A 26,085-nucleotide genomic window follows, 5' to 3' on the forward strand; every position below is an offset into this window, starting at 1 on the left:
AAAGATAAAATTTCATTCTTAGAAGGACCGTCCAGAGTGGTTGAGAGGTATTGGAATCGACTCTTTGCTGCTTACTTTTGATTAGCTTTCGTCGAAATTAGTTAATGCCTAGTTAATTAATGTTATTGTGTTCTTTTAATTGTAGAATAATTAAACAAGTTTTACGCCTGCATGATCAATTTATTTTAATAACAAGTTTATTCTGCTGTGTACTTTCTACATGAGTGAATTAAAAATGAACAAAGAGTGTTTGATCAAGAAGTGCTCTGAGAAATAATTAATTTATTTTCTTGTATTTGTTATTGAATGGATGAAAAAAAATGTTGAGATATAACTAGGTATCAAGATTTACTAATAAATCTTTTAAATTAACTTTTTTATGCACTTTGTCATGGATTGTTGCCATTTTATAGAGCTATAATAATTAGCTCCTATGTGAAGAATCATCACCTTGCAACAAAAATCTTTAATTGTTCTTTTTCGAATATCTTCAAGCATTGATACTAGTTTGTTTTCGAATTTTTGTTTAAGCCAAGAAAACAGTATTTTTTTTTCGGCGGTAAAATTTTTATTCTGGAAATTGAATCTTATAAAAAGTAAAGATGCCTTCTGAGGAAAATATAAGCCAAGATTTGATGCCTCTGCTGAATGAGACTTTAAATATTTTATTAAATTTCAACAATTTGGGATATTCTCGTCATGCTGACTTTGTAACTATCATCTTTGTCCTGGCTTATGTGGCGGTGTTTGTTCTGGGAATTCTTGGAAATGCGTTCGTCATTGGAATCGTTTGGAGGCTGAAGAGGATGAGGACAGTAACCAATTATTTTCTTGCAAATCTGGCAATTGCGGATTTACTGGTCATTATCTTTTGCATTCCAGCAACTCTGACTAGCAATGTGGTAACACGTGAGTACTTGGTTTTAACATTTTTCTCAATTTAAAGTAATAGGGAAAGGAAAAGAAAAGACGTTTGATAAGCATCTCATAATAAATTTGCATAAGTAAGATAATTTGCTCAAATAATTATGAAAGGCTTCAATATTTCCGTAAAATGTTCATATTTTATCAAATAACCAAACCACATAATTGTCTTTTTACCTGTTGTAATGGGGTTAGTGAATATATTATAAGGTATTTACTTTTTTAACCGCTTATAATAATTTATTATTGTAATAATGTAATAATGCTTGTAATAATGTTATTATTTTTAATATTGAATAATGTATAGTAATTTAGTAACACGTAATTATTTACTTACACTATTTTTCTTAACTTAAACAAAATAGCGAGAAAAAAAAAAAGAAAAGAAAAGATGTTTCAGAAGCATCATAACAAATTTGCTTAAGTAAGATAAATGCTTAAAAAAATTATGAAATGTTTCATTTGCCCTGAAATTATATATTTCCTTAGACACCGAACCAGGTGATTCTATGTTTTTTTACTTGTTATGATGGTGTTTGAGATTATATTTCAAAGTATTTACTTTTTTACTGCTGGTGGTAATTCCAATTGTCATTAAATTTAATACTAAATAAAAATTTAATTTGATGAAATCTTATTGTTTGTATAATTTCAATAATCGATGTTCTTGTGAATTCAACATTCTCTCAACAGAATTAGTGCATTCAACATTTCTCTTTGAATGCACTAATTCTAATATTATTTCACTTCCTACAGATGTACAAACAATGATAACTTCATCCAATGTATGGATAATATTACAAAATTTGATGCCTGCCTTAGTGAAAATAAAAATAAGCATCGCTGTTTAGATAAATAAAACTGATACAACAATTTTTGCACTTATAGGGATCCATATTACCAGATAGATATTTCTTGCAAGAACTGTGCAACAAAAGAAAAAAAAGTTCCCGTGACAATTACTTAAATATTTAATTTTTTATTGATTGCAACTGTGTTTCCAGTAAGATAGCAAGCAATTTACGCCTCAATATTTCTTTAGTAAACGGTATTTATAATTATATATCCAAAGAATAGAGTGAGGTTTAAATAATATTCATTTTACGATTATTGATGCTGAAAAATATTTCTTTAACTCGAAAATTGAGATTTTTTTTATTATTTTAAAATGGGTTAAATCAATAGCCCTTAGGTCCTAAAAATGATAAATTGTTCCAAATGATTGTTAAAACTCTCTTTTCTTTGGATCTGTTATTGGAACGGATCTGTTGGATTGGATCTGTTATTTATAATAAGAGATCCAATCCAACAGATCCGTTCCAATAACAGATCCAATCCAACATATCCTTTGGATCTGTTATTTATAATAACAGATCCATAGGAAAGAAAGAAGTTTAAAAAACATTCATTTTACCTTATTGATGCTGTAAAAGATTTCTTTAACTCAAAAACTGAGTTTGAATTTGTTTCTTAAAAATAGATAAAAAACTTAATTACTTACTCTGAATAATTTATAGAGACTAAAATGCACTGTTGAAAACAATTGCCTTCATATTCCACTATGTAAACAGTTTTTCACTTTACTATTTGCAATGTTTGACTGAATTTTGTAATATTCTTTTAAAAAATTTTAGTAGCTTATAAGAAAAAATAGATTTCTGCATTTTTAATAACCGCTTCGAACAATTTGTATTTTTTGGAGGACCTACATGATATTGATACTTTTTGATATAACAAACCTTCTCATTTTAATTACAAATAACGTTTCGGGAGTTAAAAAAATTATATATGGTTATATTTTATAAGAATTAATTTTTTCATTAAAAAATTATTTAAGAAAGTATTTATTAAGGGTATGTCTTCAGAGCTAGTATTAAACAGGTCTTTTTTACTTACTTGCATAAATAAAGATATAAGCATGATTTTAATGAAATACTTGCAATAATTAAATAAACCATATTTTTTATTATTAAAACATTTGGTTTTCCACCTGAAAAATTCTGGGTATATCAGCAAATTTAAGTACAAAACAAGTATAACAACACGCATAAAACAAGTATACAAATTTGGTAAATTTAACAAATACAGTATTCATTTACTGTAGTACTGTATACTTTAATTTTGGAGACTTCCATAGTTAGACTAATTTTGCTATTCTCCTTCCAAATATGTGTTTTTTTTAATACCCCGCTTTATTCACCGGTGTTTAATAAATAGATTCCGGCTACGAAATTGTCATTCAATATAAACAGTCGTGGCATGACATTTGGACACTCAAATATTTCTATCAAGAATTCCAAAATCCATTAAAACTAAAAGACAAACATCGCACATTTAAAGAAGAAATTCCATACTTTACTTTCCGGATAAGATTCAATAATTAATTTTGTTTCCCTCAATGGGAAGTTTTGTGGCAACATAATGAAATAGTTCTTTAGAATGTATGAAATTGAAGGTTATTATAAAGGATATTTTGATTTCTTTTCACCAATTCTTAAATATTGCAATCATTACTTTAAGAAAAAATATCTATTTTTTTTTCAGGATTAAATTTGTTTGGATCATAGTATGGCAACAATTTATATAGAAAATGCAGATATTCCCATTTTGCATGAAATAGGTTTGATTATCAAACTGATTATTATCATCATATCACTATATCGAATATTTCGATTATTTGATTCTTTAAATGAGAGTTTATGCAAATTCTATGAAACTACTGACCTTAAAATTAAAACAATATTTATGAACATAACTTATAAAATAAATATTTCCTGAGTCAGGAACTATTAAAAGGAAGATACATTGTATATCTAGAGCACGTCAAGGTTGCTGCATCTAAAACACAAATGAATTTAACCAAATTTGAAATAAATATTAAGTTTGAATTGCAAAAATTGGAATAAAATTGAATAAAAATTGAAGGCAATGATGAATCTGTTCTGAGAACTTTATCAAGGGGCACCCTCAGGCAGGGATTTAAACCAGGGATTTTTCTTAACCCCTCGGGACCCGAAAATTCTAAGAAATTGATCAAAAATTAGAATTTTGAAATATTTTGCCTACTAAATAATTATTTTGTTGATAGCTGTCAAATTTTAATGCCATTATTTTGTTTATATTATTTATTATCTTCAAAAAAAAAAAAACTAAATTTCTTGGGATTTTAGGGTCACGAGGGTTAATGCTTGAACGAAGTCAAACCCTTCACAGAAAAAAAAATCCCTAGTTTGAACTCCTGCCTGAGGATGACACTTGATAAAGTCCTCAGAACGGATTCATCATTGCCTTCAATTTTTATTCAATTTTATTTTTGCAATTTAAATTTAATATTTATGTCTAATTTGGTTTATTCAAGTTATTTTATTTATCTGCAGTTCAGTAATATTTTGACAAAAAAAATCAATTATGCCTTTGTCCATTCTTTATTTTCACAACCAACTGTTTGAACAGAAAATTCTATGGACTGTTTTCTCATAAATGTAAAGAAGGCTGAAACTTTTTCTTATGTCACAATGCAATACCAAATACGGGTAAAACGTGGAATAAGACTTTATATATTCAAAATAAATAATAGATGTACATAATTGTAAAAAAAAATCAATGTTTCTTACGTTCAATCTATATTTTTACAGAAGTACTGTTCGAATGGAAAATTATATGATCTACTGTTTTATCATAACTAAAAAGGAGGCTTACGCTTTCTCTTATTCCACAATACCATACCATATCCGCGTAAAACGTGGAATAAGGTTTTATATATTTAAAATAAATTATGGATATGCATAACTGTAAAAGAATCAGTGTTCCTTTCTTTCTATCTATATTTTTACAGAACTCACAACAAACTGTTTGAACTGAAAATTCGATGAACTCCTGTTTTCTCATAACTGTGAAGAAGGCACCAAATCCGGGTGAAACGTGGAATAAGACTTTATATATCTAAAATAAATAATAAATATGCATAACTGTAAAAGAATCAATGTTTCTTACGTTCAACCTATATTTTTCAAACAAATAACAACCTATATTTTCAGTTCAAACAAATTCAAGTTCCATATTTTCAGTTCAAACAAACTGTTTGAACTGAAAATTTGATGAACTCCTGTTTTCTCATAACTGTGAAGAAGGCACCAAATCCGGATAAAACGTGGAATAAGACTTTATATATCTAAAATAAATAATAAATATGCATAACTGTAAAAGAATCAATGTTTCTTACATTCAACCTATATTTTTCAAACAAACAACAACCTATATTTTCAGTTCAAACAAACTGTTTGAACTAAAAATTCGATGAACTCCTGTTTTCTCATAACTATGAAGAAGGCACCAAATCCGGGTAAAACGTGGAATAAGACTTTATATATCTAAAATAAATAATAAATATGCATAACTGTAAAAGAATCAATGTTTCTTACGTTCAACCTATATTTTTCAAACAAACAACAACCTGTATTTTCAGTTCAAACAAACTGTTTGAACTAAAAATTCGATGAACTCCTGTTTTCTCATAACTGTGAAGAAGGCACCAAATCCGGGTAAAACGTGGAATAAGACTTTATAGATCTAAAATAAATAATAAATATGCATAACTGTAAAAGAATCAATGTTTCTTACTTCACCCTATATTTTTATAGAAATCATAACAAATTATTAAACTGAAAATTTTATGGACTCATGTTATGAAAAAAAAAATATATAAAGAAGGTTTAAGCTTTCTCTTATTTCACAATGCCATACCAAATCCGGGTAAAACGTGGAATAAGACTTTATATATTCAAAATAAATAATAGATATGCATGGGAGGAAACCAATCGATCTAAATTGTTTTTCACATCCAGGAAAATTCCGCCATCTATTCTTGCGTCTCGCCTTTTTTTTTCCGAGCATTTTTCTTGTCTCTTTCCCAACCGTTCCACGCAGGCACAAAAGCCACTGCTTATCACGAGATAGAACTTATTACAAGCACTTTCTTCTTTTCAAAAGGAAGGTACAATCACTGCTCCTCCGTTACAATAAAAGAAAAAACGTAAGCGAAAATGAGACAATTTATTTCGCTTTCATATAGAAGATTCTTTTCCCGACATTCACGCTATTTTCGAACGACACTCGATAGGGTTTTCGATTACAAGGATTTCATCGGGAAGCGAGCAAAATAACGTTTCCAAAGATTTACTTTTGATATTCTTTGGCGGGAGATATATATTTCGTATTTCGTTTTCATTGCTGCTTTTATGTCGTATGATGATATTTATAGCGTCTTTATTTTTGCTCAATGATCGAACTTAAAAATTTAGTATTACAATATTTTTATAACTATATTGAAAGTTGGTGCTTTTGATCAAGAACAAACATTTTGTGAATCATCTACTTATTTAAAACCTTAAGGAAAACCTATGACCTAATCTTCCAGCTCCAATAATTGATCCTTCTCCACTTTCCATTTCAAATGAAGATTCAAGATGTCTTGATATATCATGAATGGTTATCTCTGCCTTACCCAACTTCTGTACTCCCCACCACTATTTCACTATACATTATCTATGGAAAAAAGCTTCAAATCTGTCTCCCAGCCCCAAGCAATGAATTAATTTCAATTTTTTTGTTTTATATGAATATTTATGATGCCTGAATACGTCATCAATGGTCGTCTACAATATTTACTACTATTTCGAGATCTATTGCGAAAGAAAACTTTGACACAGATCTTAATCTTAACAAATGGGATGATTTCGCCAAATTTTGTCCCCATTTAGTTTCGTCATTTTGAAATATAGCTAACCAATCAGAATGCTCTATAGTTATCACGCATTTTGAATTTACAATAATATACTTCTTTTGCTGCGATTAGTTTATCAAAATTGATTGAGATGATTAAATTAATCTTATTAATACTATCTGTCTTTGATGACCCTAGTAATGTTAATACTATTATCATGTCAACCAATTGTATAAAAAAATATATCTAGCTCGTTTTATGGCTTCACCAGTTATTTCGAAATATGGATGATGGGCGACAGCTGGTTGCAAAAGACGATTGGTTAATAAATTACATTGCAGAAATTATAAAATTGTCTTATTTTAATGAAAAACAACAGCAATTCGTTTATTTATCTCATATTTTTCAAATATTTATGGACAAGCTTAAATTCATTTCTTTCAAAGAAACTTTGGTATCAATAATAAAAAGTACAGTTTGATAAAAGCAGGTTTTTATAAACAGCACAAATTATAAAGACATATAAGACAAAATGTTCAGCTTTACTTTAAATTTAAGTCACAGTACATTGTTAAAATGCTGTCCTAATTTGATGGAATTCTTATTAGATGCACACCTGATACAGATATATTTACATATGGATCTAATCAAATGCAGATCTGAAGAAGGCCTAATTTGATGCAGTTCTATTTAAAAGCGTATCTAATTTGATGCGGATCTGATGCGGGTCTTATTAGATTCAGATTAAAATATGTCTAGTTACTTGCAAGTCAAAATAGATGCAGTTCTGATGCTGGCCTAAGAAGATGCAGACCTGATTCAGATACAATTAGACGCAGATCTATTTAGATGCGGGTCTAATTAGATGCAGATCCGATGCAAGCTTAATTAGATGCAGTTCTGATGCTGGCCTAAGAAGATGCAGACCTGATTCAGATACAATTAGACGCAGATCTATTTAGATGCGGGTCTAATTAGATGCAAATCCGATGCAAGCTTAATTAGATGCAGTTCTGATGCTGGCCTAAGAAGATGCAGACCTGATTCAGATACAATTAGACGCAGATCTATTTAGATGCGGGTCTAATTAGATGCAGATCCGATGCAAGCTTAATTAGATGCATGCCTGATGCTGGCCTAATTAGATGCAGATCTGATTCAATCAAATTAAATACAGACCTGATGCAAATTTAGATATGGATCTAATTAGATATAGATCTGATGGTAGCTTAATTAGATGCGGAAGGGATGCAGGCCTAATTAGATTCAGTTCTATTTAGTTGCGGATCTAATTAGATGCAGATCCGATGTGGGTCTAAAAAGATGCAGATCTAATTAGATCAAATTATATGCAGCTCTACTTAGATGCAGGTCTGATGCAGGCTTAATTAAGTGCAGATCTAAATAGATCTAGTTACATGCAGCTCTAATTAGGTGAAGATCTAAATAGTTCTAGTTACATGCAGTTCTAATTAGGTGCAGATACATAATAGCATACAGGTCTGATTCAGGCTTAATCAGATGCAGTTCTATTTAGATGCGGATCTAATTAGATGCAGACCTGTTTCAGATCTGATCAGATTCGGGCCTAATTAGATGCAGTGCTATTCAGATGCGGATCTAATTAGATGCAGACATGATGCGGGCTTTATTAGATGCAGATTTGAATATATCTAGTTGCTTACAATTCTAAATAGATTCAGATTAATTAGATGCAGTTCTATTTAGATGCGGATCTAATTCAATGCAGACCTGATTCAGATCGGATTACTTTCGGGTCTAATTAGATGCATGTCTGATGATTGCCTAATTCGATGCAGACCTAATTCAGATCTAATTAGATGCAGATCTATTTAGAGGCGGCGTTATTACATGCAGATCTGATGCCGGCCTAATTAGATGGAGGCCTCCAGAGGGCCTAATTAGATACAGACTTCATACAGGCCAAATAAGATGCAGACTTGATACAAGTCTAATTAGATGCAGTTCTATTTTGATGAACATCTAATTAGATGTAGTAATTTGAAGCAATTCTTATTAGATGGACACCTGATACAGATCTATTTAGATATGGATGTAATCAAATGATGATATGAAGTTGGTCTAATGAAATGCAGTTCTATTTAGAAGCGTATCTAATTTGTTGCAAATCTGAGGTGGACCTTATTAGATGAAGATTTGAATATATCTTGTTACTTGTTGGTCTAAATAGATGCAAATATAATTAGATGGAGGTGTGATGCGAGATTAATTATATGCAGATCTGCTTGAGATATAATTAGATGCGGGCCTAATTGGAGGCAGTTCTATTTTGATGCATATCTGATACGGAACTAATTATATGCAGATCTGATCAGAGATGCACACCTGTTGCTGACATATTTATATATGAGCCGTTTGTTTTAGAAACGGGACAAGTGCATTTTTTGTTATAGCATGATATTTAAAGTTCTGCATTTCAATAAATTTAAAAATATTAACAGATAGGAGGAGGATAAAAACATTAATATATATCGTAAAAAATCCATCATGTCCTTGCATTTTTCAGATGTAATAGATCTCCTTTTTTACATACATAAAAGATAATTTTTGGTCTTCCTCGTTGTGGCAAAGCGATCATTTTAAATTCAGCATCTTGTCCTATCGAAGTTTTGTAGAACATTTTGTATGGTACATCCCTTGTAAATCTGATCCAGCATATAGTAAAACAATTCACAGTTTCTCTATCCGTATTTTTATTTTTTTTAAACCGCTTTCTCCAGAGGTTGGGTTGAAGATAAATATCCGCGTTTCATTTCATGTATTCAACCTTTATTATATTTTCGACAATTGCGTATTACTTTATAGTAATCATGGAGAATACACAAGAAACTGGTTTTCAGAATTGCCAGTTCTACCACTCCAAAATCATGATCGTTCCGTAAAATTGAATGTCCTGACAACCAAAATCTGTGGTCAATGATATTTATTACATTGTCACTGGACTGATCAATCGGTGTTGGAAGTAAACATATTATTATGGAAACACAAAATTAAGAGATACTTTTTTATTATTTATGAAACACTGCACAACTACCGATTTTCGTTATCAAAGATAGTTAGATAGAAATACCCTAGATTTCAGACATGATATCAAACAGCCACATTTGCTTCACCATACAGCAACCGGAGCTACATTTTGCCGTAATGTGTTCGGTCAGAAATAATTTAAATCTAAGATGAACTTGCACCACTTTCAACATAAACATATTTTCAATACTGTCAAGAGCTAAAACTTCCATCTCCAAAATGCTAGAAACTGATTTTGTAAAAATTAAATTGTTTACGCACAAAAAAATCATAACAAGGTTTAGATATAACTTCCATTATCTTTTTTTTTTTTTTTTCAAAAATAGACTTGCCCCACTTTCAAAATAAACGGCTCATATGGATCTAATGAGATGCAGATCTGATGCGAGCCTAATTAGATTCAGACTTAATGCAGGCCTAATTAGATGCAGATCTGATGCGTGCCTTATTAGATGAGATTTGAATATATCTAATTACTTGCAGCTCTAAATAGATGCAGATGTAATTCGATGCAGTTCTGATGCGGGCCTGATAAAATGCAGACCTGATTCAGATATAATTAGATGCAGATCTATTTAGATGCGGGCCTAATTAGATGCAGATCTGATACGCGCTTAATTAGATGTATGTCTGATGCTGGCCTAATTAGATGCAGATCTAATTCCGATATAATTAGATGCAGACCTGATGCAGGTTTAGATATGGATCTAATTAGATTTAGATTTGATGGTAGCCTAATTAGATGCAGACATGATGCAGGTTTAGATATGGATCTAATTAGATTTAGATCTGATGGTAGCCTAATTAGATGCAGACTAGATGCAGGCCTAATTAGATACAGTTCTATTTAGATGCGGATCTAATTAGATGCAGATCGGATGCGACCTAATAAATTACAGATCTAAACAGATCTAATTACATGCAGTTTTAATCAGATGCAGGTCTGATTCGGGCCTAATCAGATCTGATTCAGATCTAATCAGATGCAGTTCTATGTAGATGCGGATCTAATTAGACGCAGAGCTGATTGAGATATGATTAGGTTCGGGCCTAATTAGATGCAGACCTGATTCAGTTCTAATTAAATGCAGATCTATTTAGAGGCGGGTGTTATTAATTAGCCTAATTAGATGCAGGTCCCATGAGGGTCTAATTAGATGCACACCTGATGCAGATCTGTTTCGATATGGATCTTATTAGATGCAGACCTCATACAGGCCTAATAAGATGCAGACTTGCTACAGGCCTGATTGGATGCAGTTCTATTTAGATGCGGATCTAATTAGATGCAGATTTAATTATATATAGTTACATGCAGTTCAAATTAGATGCAGATATAATTAGATGCATGTTTGATGCCGGCCTAATTAGATGCAGATCCAAATAGATCTAGTTACATGCAGATCTAATTAAATGCAGGTCTGATGCGGGCCTAATTAGATGCATACCTGATTCAGATCTATTTAGATATGGATCTAAATACATGCAGACCTTTTTGAATACCTATTTAGATGCAGACTTGATGCAGGCCTAATTAGATGAAGTTCTTTTTAGATTCGTATCTAATTAGATGCAGATCCGATACGGAGCTACTTAAATGTAGTTACAAGCAGCTCTAATCAGATACAAGTTTGATGCTGGCCTAATTAGATGCAGACCAGATTCAGATCTAATTAATAAAAGTCTAATAAAAGGCACCCGAACGGAATATCTCTTTCATTTCTATCATTATCGAAACGGATATTGTGCTATTTTAAATTCTAAAAATATGAAAGATATGTCAGTCATATGTCAAGATGCCATTCGTTTGAAGTGTATCTTCTTTTAGAAGACGTTTGTTGCATATTAGCATTTGCATAACTTTTTGTCTTTTCCACTTGTTTCTAATAAACGGATAATAAATATATCATTCAAATTGCTTCTTTTTTTGCAATCTACATAATTCTGAGTTTGAATATGAAAACCTTCTTTGTTATTGCAACCTTTATTATTCATTAATTCTGCATATCATTGTTTTAAAATACTGAAATATAGTTAATTGATTTTGTTCTTATATATAGTTTTATATTTAAGGACTTTTATAAAGGCGCTTTTATAGGGTTTATCCCTTTTAAAAATTAGCATCAGTATTATTAGAATAAAATCCATAAAAAAATTTGAAGGAAAAGTAATAATAATCTATGAATAATGTTCTTTCTTGTAAGTATCGACACATACAGTTTTTTGAGTCAGTATATATTCACAAGTTTACGAATACAAAAATGAACCTATCAAAACAACAAAGCTTTTATAAAGGCGCTGAAAAGTCTCAAAAGTTCATAAACTTATGTCATGACTTGGAAGGTTGTTTGGAATGAAATTTAAAAATATCTTGTGATAAAAGACAGCGTTATGCAGACGTGTATAGAGGGAAAAAACTGATAGACAAATCGATCTATAGTTTGGTTTTGGTTATATTAACGTCCCGTTTGAAGCAACACTAAGGCTATTTTGGGACGGACCTCGTAATTTTGAACCGCGGTCAGATGACGAGGACGACACCTGAGCTGGCACCCCCCTCTCCACACCAGCGGGAGAACGTTTGGTCATGACGGATTTAACGTGCAACTGACCCCCTTACACGACGGTTCTTCGGTGGAATCGGGTCACGAACCTGAAACCCTCCGGTTCCAAAGCTGAGACCTTACCACCAGGCCACCGCGGCCCTAAATCGATTTATGAATAGTAGCAAAGAGACATTGCGAAAGCCTTTAAAATATTGGTAACGTAAAACTTAGTTATTTCATACTTAGAAAAAAAAGATTTTATTTACACTTAGATTGAGTCCAATAGTGCATTGAAGGTAAATAATACACTCAAGTCGCAAGGGGGCACTATGAATAAAAAGGGATGGATAATATACCACAGAAACCTTTTATTTTCACTACCATCTGGAGTAGCAAGTGTTTCAGAAATAGAGACCGTATATATTACAGCATAAAATTTTATTGCAGTTTAATTACAGTTGAAATATTTTTCTCTCTCAAAAGTTCTGCCTTCTTACCGAAACTAGTGTGATGAGTCGTACATAGCCCTCTTGAACTGATTAATCACCCTGATATAATTAGTCATATTTTTACTCTTATATTTTTGATTTTTAAAATTGCATGTGATATATCATAAATAACTCATATATGAGAAAACTTCACATAGTGCAACCTCTAGTTTTTCACAATTGTTATTATTTTTTTTTTGCATTTAAAATTTGTTATTCATAGTCAGCATATATAGAAATATTTAACTAAATTCAAAGCTGCCATTATTAATATCATTCAGGTTCAGGTGCTTCAGAATATTGGAACATCTGAGTTTCTGCTTCAAAGATAAGACAAATTCCCTCTCTTCCACAAAAGACCTTAATACCATCCCTAAATCTTAAGAGATTGATATACTAGAGACCCCCCTCCCCATTTTAACTGAATCCTAGAAAGCAAATGTATGCTCGGAACATCTTTTAAGCATTCCCAGAAAACTCCCCATTTCCCAAATCCATTTGAACTAGAGTCTCTAATGACCAAAGCACGCATTTCTGGTATTCATTTTAAAACATTTAACGAAAGACTGAGACTTTTCCCAGTGATAAGCAGGCATCTAGGGTGAATTTAGTTTTGGGCTTTTCAGTATTCATACAATTAAAAAAAGGAGAATAATATTAACTAGTTAGATTAAATGCTGTATAATTAAATCTAAGGTTATGTCTAATGAATCACACCATTGAAAGGCACTTCTTACACGTGCGCTTTTATTAAGTCAATTGTGCCCTCTTTCTTCACTCATTTAGAGTTTTATTAAGTCTCGAGTCACGGATTTTCATTAAATTCTTTTCCAGGTGTTAAAGTGTTAAAAACGAATTACCTTTACTGCTATCCTCATTATCTAAAAACGTTACCAGTGATTTCATGTTTGTATTAAAAACAATAAAACCATTAGTTCCAGAATATAGTAAAAAACAAAAGTTTAAGACAAACAGGTTGTTTTATGTTGTAAAGAGTAAGAATTATTCTGGCAACAAATCAGTAACTTCTTTCTTGTAAATTACTGCATAAGAAAGGATCAGCATTCATTTCATTCAGGATTTGCATTAAATTCTTTTCCAGGTGTTAAAGTGCTAAAAACGAATTACCTTTACAGCTATCTTCATTATCTGAAAACATCACCAGTGATTTCATGTTTGTATTAAAAATAATAAAACCATTAGTTTCAGGATATAGTAAAAAACAAAAGTTTAAGACAAACTTCTTTCTTGTAAATTACTGCATAAGTAAGGATCAGCATTGCTAAATTTACTGGATTATATTGTTTGTTAACAGATTTTAAAGCCCTCCACGCATTTGCGCATACGTTGGCATGCATTTAATTCGTCAATATAGGTATGGAAGGAAAGATGAAAAGAGATGTTTACATTTAACAATAAAATAAACTCAGATTACTCATAGACTGAAAATAATACGGTCAGACACTCACATACATGTGAAAAAAAATTGAACAAAAGTGTATCTAATAGAACGGAAATCTAGGCCAAAGACAGACAAGAATTTCGGAAATACTCACATCCTTCCACATCTTACCCCTTAGTGAGATAGAATCATCGAAAAGTGATCAGCTCAGAATACTGAAACGGACAGTATCATTTAAGGTGTATACAATTATCAGCGCAGAAATGCAATATTAATTTATAATGACTTTGGAATAGAATGAATAAAGAGTAAAATGCATTCTTATCAAAAGCTATGCACAAAAAAAACTTAATATAAGAGAAAAGATGTTTGGCATTGTTAAATCCAGATTTGTCACTTCTTTTCTTAATATAATTCTAATTCTTTATCTTAAATAAGAATTTAATTTCTTTTTGCCCTCGCTAAGAATTTGGAAAGGAATATTTAGACCCACATTTATACTCACTGAAGATAAGAATTAAAATTAAAAGACAATTTATTTATTATAAATTGTTTGCTTTGTTTGCATTTTATTAAGTTGTTCATCAAAAGTTTAATTTTCAAAAGACAAAATGCTTACCTTGAGGGAATTAAAGCGATATTTACCTTTTTTCTTTTTTTATCAAAATAAACTACCAATTACTCAGTGTTTTATTATTAAGTAAATGACAAATTCCTCTTAAAGCACATCTTCCATATTTATTAAGCAACTATTGCTTAAAATTCGGTTTATTCATTCACGAAATGCCTTGCCTCAGGGACAATTTCAATTATCTCTTAAGTATTTTTATTAAAAATATTAAACATGTTTGTTCGTTTTTTTTTTATCTGAAATCTTCATATCACACAGCTCGGCAAATTAGCTTTACCTAAATTAAATCCATCAAAACGAAATAAACTCTGATATTCATTCATTTGCTAAATTTCTGCTGAAGATTGCATCATGATTAACCATTTTGAAAGATTCATCGATTCTGCTAATTCAAAACGGATTGTGGTGTCACCATTCCACGAACTTGTTAGCAGGCATTTTTGCATAAAAGATGTCCTGACGCCGATGCAAAAGGGAAATTCGTTCCATCCTTCAAAGGAAATCCAATTCTGAGCAACAAAAGAAGGAATAACAGATTATTAATCTAGCCTCGAGATATTCGGTGGGCATGTTTAATTGAGTTAGTCAAATCAGAGGAGATGTTTTCAATTTCCTGTTTGGAGTTAGCATTAATGCTACTTGAGAGAATTATAAATGCTTATGGAATCTAGAATCAGATTTATTCTCAATATTTTCGCTATGCAAACAATCCAGGAAAGAGTTTCTAATATTTATTTGCTTTGAGTGCAGTATGTCAGCCAGTGAATATGGATATACCCGAAGGACGATTCAACTGTTGTTATTGGAATAAGTACGAGGAGATTAACAATTTCACTCGCAATGTCAATAAATGAATTCACAATCGGTTTTTATTTATTTATGGAGTTGAGTTTTAGTTCTTCGCTAGAAGCTCGTCTATCTACAATATATATATTTATTTTTAATTTCTATAACTTATAACAACTGATTCCGAACAATTCAGTAATTTACGATAAATCCTTTTTAGTAATTTTAATTTTGTATAAATCAGTATTTAAGTTTTGTATAAAAACAAAGAACTAAATCCTTTTTTAATCCTTTGGTAAAACCTTTATTAGCTATATAATCTATAAAAAATTATATAGTTTACAGTGCATAGTGACAAATGCTTTCATTATTATAATGTGCATATACAGTGCATAATGACAAATGCTTTCATTATTATAATGTACATATACAGTGCATAATGACAAATGCTTTCATTATTATAATGTGCATATACAGTGCATAATGACAAATGCTTGCATTATTATAATGTGCATATACAGTGCATAGTGACAAATGCTTTCATTATTATAATGTGCATATACAGTGCATAATGACAAATGCTTGCATTATTATAATGTGCATATACAGTGCATAGTGACAAATGCAAACATTATTATAATGTGCATATACAGTGCATAATAACGAATGCAAAAATTAAAAAAGATGAAAAATAATGTTTTTCAGTGCATTAGACTTTATTAAAATTTTGAAGAAAATACCAAATTCAAACAATTGCTTTAGAATTTATAATACATATAGAAAAATTATATAACTCCTTTGTCTAAAAATGTTTAACGTTGAATTAAAATAGAAATTTAGCAGAGCAACAATGCAACGGATTCAAAAATTTGTTTTTTTTTTATTCTGGTTAAATTATGATTATAGTGCCATTATAACTCTTAAAATTTAGTTCGTAATTATATCAATACATGTTTTTTTTTCTTCTATATGATCAAATTTAATTTTATCAGTTCTTTGTATTCTATATCTAGTCTTAATGCAGGAATCCAATGTTAACTCAGCCAGGCAGACTGGTTTCACCTCTGAATATATTTCCTTCAGAATTAGAAAGAAATCTATAAATTTTAAGCCCATATACCAAATTCCATTTGTCTAGCTCAAAGTGTTTTTGAGTTATTGTGATCATAGACAGACAGATATAATGCCAAAAAATGTGTTTTGGTAGGTCTGAAATGGGAAGATTCATCAAATCTTGAATTTGACAACAATACTTCCTTTATATACATGTACGAGAAAGAAAATCGTCGAAAGTTGCTGTTGTTAGAATTTAAATTACAGTATTGTAACTTAAATTTTGATTCTTTTTTATTAGTATGATAACACATGTAGAAATATTTATGCTTTATATATGTGTGTGTGTATATACATATCTACATTTATCTATCTAATATATATATATATATATATATATATATATATATATATATATATATATATATATATATATATATATATATATATATAAAGATTCTTATGCTTTAAGAAACTTATAATATAATTTAATATAATTAAAATAAGGAAAATACTTTGTTCTCACGTTAAATTATTTACTTCTTAATTGATTCCCCTTCATTCATTCTGAATTATCTTCAAACTAAAGTCATCAAAATGAAATAACTCATCAAATGCTTTAGAATCAATTAACTAGTCCGTTAATTTTCGGTGCAACTTGTTTGTAACGAGTCTGTCTTAAACATAATTGATTTTTATAATTCACTAATATATCAGTAGTTTATTGAAAAATGCAATGTTAGTAATAACAAAGTATCTTGAGCATAACTGATAGGAATATTAATTGATAAAGTGTCCGATACTATTATCATTTACATGAAGCTATTTTATTTATGTAATAAATAATTTAATAATTTAATATTGAAAATAATTTATGATTGACGTTCATTTACTTAAATTCCCTCCCCATATACGAGTGATTTTTGATTATCTGTCTATTTTCCGTCAAAGAAGCTCTTTGTTTTCTGACAAAGTAATGTTCAAACTTAAGCACCGATAACGTAAAAGCTCTTAAGAAGATACAAAAAAAAATATCCACATATCATATCGCAATTAGACTAATTGGTGAGGTAAAGCTTTAACGCGATATATATCGAAATATTTTCAGCATCTACAAAAAGTTAGGAAACAAAATCGATTGCACCTAGAGTAATTGAATAACATTCCACTACTAATGATAGCAAACAACGTTTAACTCCAATTAAGCGAATACTCCAATTAAGCTTGCCGCACTATTAGTGAGAGAGCAAATTAATTAAGGAAATATAATTATTGGTTTAGGATGTTATTGCAGATCGCCAAGATTTTTTTTTGTGTGTGATATAGAACCGAATGTGTATTTCAAAATTTCAAAACTATGTAAAGAAAGTGAATCAATGTATAAATTTTTAAAGACAGTAAAACTAAATTTTTTTGTGTAAAAAGATAATATAAATTTTTAATACAAAATATAATTATTAATTTTCCCTGATGTCATTCCATTCAGTTATTTGTTTAATTTAATGCATGATTTATGGTGTGTGTATTTCAAATCAACAAAATCTGTAGTATGCAAACTTTGCTTACAGAATTCAGTCAAAATAAGAGGTGAATATCTGAGAATAACTTTATAGTGGTTACTTTAGCGTAACTTAAGCACATTTGAATTAAAAAGTGTGATTGGTATATGTGTATTGTGATCCCATGTAAAATGGCAATGTACCCGCTAATAAAAACACGTATATAGGAAGAAAATTATCATTGGTATCTCATAGATAAACTCCTTTTAAGATATATACACCCTTTACATTGGTGATGATTTACGTCACCAAAGTTATAAAACGAAAGGAAAGCGAGAACCTAATTGTTCATCATTCAGCTTCTTATTTATATTCTCGTAGCGCACCCCATGAAAATAATGCCTTAAAATAATCACAAAGGTGTTACCTCTCCCCTCGAAACATCTGTAGTAATCTAAATGATAGGCTTTATGACAGCACCGAAGCAGGAGTTAAGATGAAGTATTGCTCTGACCTTTCTAAAATCTTCCCATGAGAGATACATTCCATCATGGAAGTAAAGGTAATTGCTTCGCATCCTTAAAATATTTATTCAGGAAGCGAGATCTAACCACCATACCAGAATCTTCTCATACCCGTTCCGATATGCTATAACCTCATACATACCTTGTTTTACATGCTATAAAATAGCTTCGATCAGTGAAATATGGCACGATTTCCCTTTGTTAGGAATCCTTGACTGGATATATTAAGCCATGCTAATTAGAATCATTATAAGATTGAACTTTCAGTTTTTATAAAAAAATATTATGCCAGGTTTGTCTATTCAGAATCCTAATTATCCTTTTCAGCAAAGGAAAAATTTTTTTTAATGTGATACATAAATAATACGAAAATTACATTCGCCAAATTTTTGTTGCAATAAATAAAATGGTTTGGAATAGTAAAATATTACCTCATATTAGTCAAAGAAAATATTATATTTGCTGTAGTTATTATTCTGTAATATTGTCTCGCTTTCTATTTTGTCTAATAGTAAAGAAATATTTACTAATATTTTAAGGGATACTGAAAGGTAACGAAGCAAAATTCTCACGATCTTGGAAATAAATTTGACGAAAAAATGAAAATGATGAAAATATAAATTGAAAATACAAGAATTAGGGTGATATCCTTATTATTTCTGATCCTTCAAAAAATTCTATATCCTATTACAGAGGCTATATAAGCGAAGGCGCACACATCGGAATGTTGAAATCAAAATGATCTCTTTACAATTAAATAGCAGTTAGTTTCCTATTAGTGAATTGTTGATTTCAAGAAGCACTATCTTTATAAACGCTTCTTGTACTTTACTGTCTGTTTCTTATTTCTATTGGAATAAAGTGTCATTTTCCACTAGTGAGATTGTTGTCTTTCTCATCATTAGCATTACACTATGTTCCATAACAAGATATTTTATTTGTTATTAAATCATATACATCAAAATAATACTTCCGTTAAGTTTATTTTTTCTAATGAATTAAAAAAGTTTGGAATAATTTATTAGCCTCGTTTTAATGCAGGATGTGAAGCTTTCATTTTACGTTTAATCAATTTAGCATAAACAACAATGACTTTTACCGATAAATTGTACATATTTGGGCCTAAATAAATGAGATTTATTGAACTAAATTAGCTGGAAAACACTAAATACGTCATTTTCATAAACACCATCAAATAAAATTCCACTCATAAAAAATGAAACGCCTGGCTGAAGATAATAAAAATTAATTAAAAAGCTGTTTGGGAAATTAATTATTTTCCCAATCATTCCGAATACACTCGAATCAAATATGACATACTTCAACGAACGCATGATAATTAAAATTAGGTATTAAGTTTATTCAGACACTTACATCCTATTATGAATCAATGATTTGCTAAATTTAGAAAATGGAATTTTATGAAGAAATTCTTTTCAGACTGTAAGGCGTCTTATTATTTTTTTTTCTAAACTGATTAATTTTCTAAGAAGTTTTTTAATCAGAAATTCTATTGCATTTAACTTATGAATTAATTTTTGATTGTTGTAATTTTGCAATAAATTCCACAAGGACATTGATGTAAATAAAAAGAATAGGAAGGAATAAAAGGAATATAGAAAAAAAATTGATATGAATCTTATTTTTATCAAAACTAATACATAAGCAGAGGCTCTAGTAACACGATTAAAATTTCTTTGTCAAACACTTTCGCCGAAATTGCAAAAAATAAGTTTTTATGAATAAAATATTTAATAATTGAAAATTAATTTTAAAAATTCAAGCATGCAAACTAGTCAGAAACGTATCATATTTACCAGTATAGGAGGTAAATAATTTTTCATGCACTTGATTTTTTATAAATAGATTAATATTGTAAAAATAGTTAACAAAAATAATGCATAATTAAAAACTATAAACAATAAAATTAAAAATTCTTTATTAAAAAAATTTTGTTGAAAATACAAAGACAGATTTTTATTGAGGAAATATAAAATTTTTAAAAATTAAGTTTAAATACTAGAATATGTAAGTTAGTTAAATAAATATCATACCAATTAATATGCATATAAAATAATGTATTTTATATTGCCGATTTTTTATAAATAATTTAATATTATAAAGATTATTATCAAAAATAATGCATTACTTAGAACGCTCTAATAATAGAACTAAAATTTCTTTATCAAAAATTTTTTTGTCGAAAATGCAAAATTAAATATTTATTGATGAAATACTAAATTTTTAAAAAAAAAGTAATTTTAAAGATTCAAAAATGCAAGTTAGTTAAATGAATATCATATCACTCACTATAAGAATAAAATAATTTTTTGTGTAACTAATTTTACTAAAGATAATTTAATATTTTATCACCAACACCAAAGTTTGTATAATTTTTGTATTTAAGGGTATTTTGGAATCCCTAGTAGTTTTCGAAAATTTATTTATTTTGATGATAACTCATTGACCAGGAACAAAAAATTATTTTTCACGTATATTGCTGCGAAAGTTATTTCTCAAGGATTAAAACTGGGATTAAACATAACTCAGGGAATAAACATGTTTTGAAATATGTATCTCTTTCAATCCTTCTTTAGACAAATATCACGTTTTTGTAAAGATTTTTATTTCAGTTAGATAGAGAAAAAGTTATTTATCATTGCCCATACTATTCATCTATTATAGAACGTTATTCGAAAATAGAAAATAATTAGTATCCTCAATATTCTAATTATTTTTTGTCAATATATATTAGGTATTTCTTATATTTGAATAGTGAGCATTAGACATTATCATAAGAAGTAAGTCACATATTGCTTTTAGATAAAAGTTAGTTACACGTTCTTACGAATTTCAACGTGTTATCATCAGGAAGACAGCAGAGACGAAGCAAGTGTTGGTGATTACGATATAAGAAGGGTGTTTTGTGACGCAATGGTGATATAATATTAATTGGAGTGCGACATAATAGTGATATAATAATAAGAGGAATGTGACGAAAAAAATTTGCGATATCAGCAATGTGTACGTTGATAAGGAACGGACGTAATACAAAGTTTACTAGATTTGGCTATATTTCGCTACTTCGTAATGCACGATTGAAGATAAATCAATAATAAAATATTTAGGGAAAAATGTGCCGAATTAAAAACAATTCTATTTATGGCTTTTCTCCGCTTTATAATTTTATAGCTTCCAACTCTCAGAAAATATATTCATGTCTTTGAGATCAGAGATTAACTGCCAAATAATCAAAGATTCTATGATTTTACGATAGTGCTCAAGTCTGATTTATGACTTTGCAGAATATCATATCATTGTCTGCTACATTGATTCCGAGAAATGGATGAATCTGTAATAACAGAGATGATTAAAATACTTGGCTGGATACTGGATCAGGAATACAAATTGCACTTTTCATATACATTTTGCAATAATAAATAATCCATTCCAATATATTAGCAAAAAAAACTTATATAAAATCTATTTGTCTGAAAAAAATTATGCTTGGAAATTATTTCAGTATTTTGTGAATTTTTAAACAGTATTATGATGCACAAAATAACTTAAGAGCATGGAATTTTCTCTTTGATTAATTGATGATTTTCATTGATGAAATTTTCCCCATTGAAGTTTTCAGAAGCAGAAGCTTCACAAAGTTTATATAGGAATCTCTTATTGCAAATTTCATATTAATAGTTTATCATCATCTTACTTTGGAGTTGTTGTTTTTTGTATTTATCAGTGTATCATTAATTAATCTTCACTAATATTTATCTATACCATTATTACTATTTATCTATTTTACATGAAACACGTTTTTTATAAATTTTTATCGGTCTTAAATGAAGTTATCTGAAAAATAATTTAAGCTTTCTAGGTTTTAATGAAAGGAAATTTTCATCTTTATTCACAGTAGATATGAACCTGTGTATGACACATATCATATATTAATATACATGCATATAATTAATAAGTTCAAGTTTTCTTATTATAAATAACAGTAACTACAGTAATACTACACAGTAAATATTAATTAATATTTTTGATTATTAATTCAATCTATTTAGAAAAAAGCTATTCTCAAATATTCATAATTTTAAAAAAATTATAAAACTGCTCAAACTTACAAGAAATGCCATTATTAAAATATATTTATATGCATAAATATAAAAAGTAAATTCTTTAATAAATGCCATTTTCTTATCTAAGCATCAAAAAGACGTTAAAATTTTAATTAATTTGGAACCAACCTTTCTTTCTTTAATGAACGAAATCCTTAAACTCAAAGAATTGGTATCTCTTTCACGCAAAATGAAGTGGCGCGTTCATAAACACTTGAGAAAGGCATGCCATTTCTTCTTTTGTCTTTCAAGAGTTTCCAACTAAATGCTTGGAATGTACTTTAAGCTTAAATAAAACTGTTACAGCATTTTAAGCTCGCAGTCTTGTGGCATTTTCAAATAAGTGTTTTGACTTTATAGTTTGTCCACAAACTATATCAAAATAAAAGTTAAATGGAAAATTTGAGAAATGATAAAATCTAGAAAAATGCCAAAAGGAAAGGGAAAGATGGTTATAAGAAATTACATTTTAAACAAAATCTAACAGATTTGTGAGATAAAACCAATTAAACGAATAAAAACAAAGCTTTAATTGCATGTAGGATGTAATGATATTTTAAAATCTAATTTAAACTTAATTAATTTCCAAATTTTAATCTTAATTTAATCTAAATTAACTTCATTCTAAAATAAATGGTCTCTTATTTCTTCATCCAATTCCACTTTTTTTATTTAATTAATTCTACACGCGCTCTCTAAAACTGATGGTCTCAGCATTTTCTCCGGTTCCGAGTGAAGGAAAAAAAATTCCTAATGCTTACAACATTCTATCAGAGATACCTAGAATCCCCTTTCCTAAGACTACAAGTGTCAAAGAAATCCTTATAAAAATCTCATAGTTAAATCATTGAGGAGGAAATTTTTGGTTTCTTCTGCACTTGAGTCGCGATGTAGACTGACGTATGTTTTACCACTTATTCTTTGTACTTAAATTATGCCTCCCATGGTGAAATAAATCAAAATTTTAAAATTTCAAAAATTTCTTTTATACGGACACCCAACTGCTAAAATATCTTCACATGTATATAAAGAGAGATTGAATAACCACGATACTAGAAACAATCTCTTCTCAAATTTCGATTCTTCCCAGTTGCATATGTGTTGACACCAAAAACGAGATCTAAGATTTAAAATGATTCCTCTAGTCAGAAGCAACTGTAAATATTATAAATTTTCTGTTTATGGAAGCATAATATATATAAAAGAAGATTTGGAATACAGCAAAATCTATGACACCAGAAGGACGGTTTTCATTTATATTAGAAATTTTTAATTGATTTGACTTTTACAAATCTTTGACACGTTGACTGTCGTATTACTCGTATTCGGGTGACAATAAAACTTATCTTTCAGTATAGAGTTTTATGCCAGTAGATCACGCCTATGTTTAGTTTATATGTCCTTCTTTGAACATGTTGTTAGAACAAGAGAACAGTTATTAACAAGTTATTCATTTCTATTTTTAATTAGATATTCTCTTCTCTTTGATAACTAAGAAATAGAGAAGAAGTAGGCATCTTATTAGATAGTTGTCCGAATCACAAGCACGAATTGTTGCAGTGATAGGTTAATTTGTATGGATTTGGGCAGAATCTAAACAGCAAATTCTTTTGAAAGAATACTTCTGTCAAGTAGACTTCTGGAAGGAGTAATCATTGAACTTTACTTCATTTTTTTTGCTGATGAATGCAATGAAACCTTTATTAAATATTTTGAACTTCTATTGCATGTTCCTATAATGATGTAATAATATAGCGCTTCATTGTCTGTCACAATCATTGAATGATATTCCTCAAGTTTTCGTTCTACAAATCTGGTGTCTTTAATCTTTTGGACTCGTCGTTTCTACATTTAAACTTCCAATAATCTGCATTTTTCGATTCACCTACCTCTTGTTATAAGAAGATTATACATCTCATAGTATCATATCATACATTTACTACTAGACCCGCCCTTGAGGTACACGGTTAAAATCTGAATGACCGGAACGCCATGACAGCATCGGCAGGAACTATCCTAAGGGCCATTACCGGTTACAGAACAATCCTTCCTGTAGGAAGCACGTTCCATCATTGGTAGGAGCAGGGTCGACCCGTTACCTTTTTTGTACTCACTCGGGTTGCAGGAACCAACCACTATCACAAGATCATATATAAATTTTAATAGTTATGCATTTGAACTATTTTTTTTTTTGAATTGCACCAAATATATCGAAAGCACTCACAGGTTCACATAGTTTTTCAATTGAACAAAACGCTTGAGTGATTATATAATCTACTATTCTAAAAATGTCGTCCCTACTTTATGCATAGTTATGTATTCTTCTAATCAGATTTTCATTTTTGAAATTGTTTCTATCTTTTGTTCAGTATTTTCGATAATTTCTGCAAAATGGACAGGTATTTTAATTTTGAAGATCAATATAGTATATCTTAATTGTAAATTTGACTCTTCAGGGAAAGAAACGAATTAATCTTCTTTGTAAAACTACAGAACTTATGAAACTAAGAAAAAGATCTAACTTTCAGAATTAATTTTAATTAATCTTCATTCAAAATCTCGAAGTTTATCATGTTTCATTTAAAAATATTTAAATAGGATAAAAATAGTTACTCTTCATTTTTTAAATATTTTAACAAATATTTATAAATTATGTCCCAATTAATTTCTGAATCTTATTTTCGAAATAAAATACTTCATTTCACTATCATCGCTGAAGTTGAGTATTTTAAATTCTTTATTTATTGTTATATTTTTTTTTATTAATTTCAAGAAATTTCCGATAATGACGATATGTGAAATACGAAGCTTGGCGTTCATTTTCATTTTCATTTTTTATTCTCTTAAAAGCCTTGAAATTGAATCTGCTGTTTCTTTTAATAAGCTTAGTTTAATTAATGACTATTTCAAGAGATGTTGCTATACTGAAAGAGGAGAAAACTTTTGAGAAGAAAACCTATTTTTTAAATCCTTAGTTAAAACAATCACATCCCATCATTTTAATTGAAAAATAAAATGAACCTTTTATATTGAGATGTATGTAAAATAATAGCATGTAAAAATAATCAGAGTTTGTAACATGACTTTATTTAATTTTTAATTCTTGTTAACTTTATATTTGTAATCGTGGAAAGTAATTATATTTTCTCTAATCTTCTAGGAAATTAAAATTATGAAATGTGGTGCAATTATGTTTTAGATGATAAAACAATATTTTGAAAGCATTTATTAGCTTATTTAAATTACTTACGAAGGTAGTTATTTTGTAATGATTTCGAGGGAAAAAAATTGAATATGAGATTTTATCATGTTTATAA

The 26,085-nt window shown here is 29.3% G+C and overlaps 1 protein-coding gene across 1 annotated transcript in view; it reads left to right on the forward strand.

Annotated features, from left to right (window-relative positions):
* The first annotated feature begins 602 nt into the window (after nucleotides 1-602).
* Nucleotides 603-26,085, forward strand: part of LOC129971801 (neuropeptide SIFamide receptor-like) — a 67,412-nt gene continuing 41,929 nt past the window's right edge. Inside the window, exon 1 of the mRNA XM_056085777.1 lies at nucleotides 603-909. Within this exon, the coding sequence (XP_055941752.1) occupies nucleotides 603-909 (307 nt within the window). The remainder of the gene's footprint in view (nucleotides 910-26,085) is intronic.

This window comes from Argiope bruennichi, chromosome 6, assembly GCF_947563725.1.
Source record: "Argiope bruennichi chromosome 6, qqArgBrue1.1, whole genome shotgun sequence".
In the NCBI taxonomy this organism is placed as follows: domain Eukaryota; kingdom Metazoa; phylum Arthropoda; class Arachnida; order Araneae; family Araneidae; genus Argiope; species Argiope bruennichi.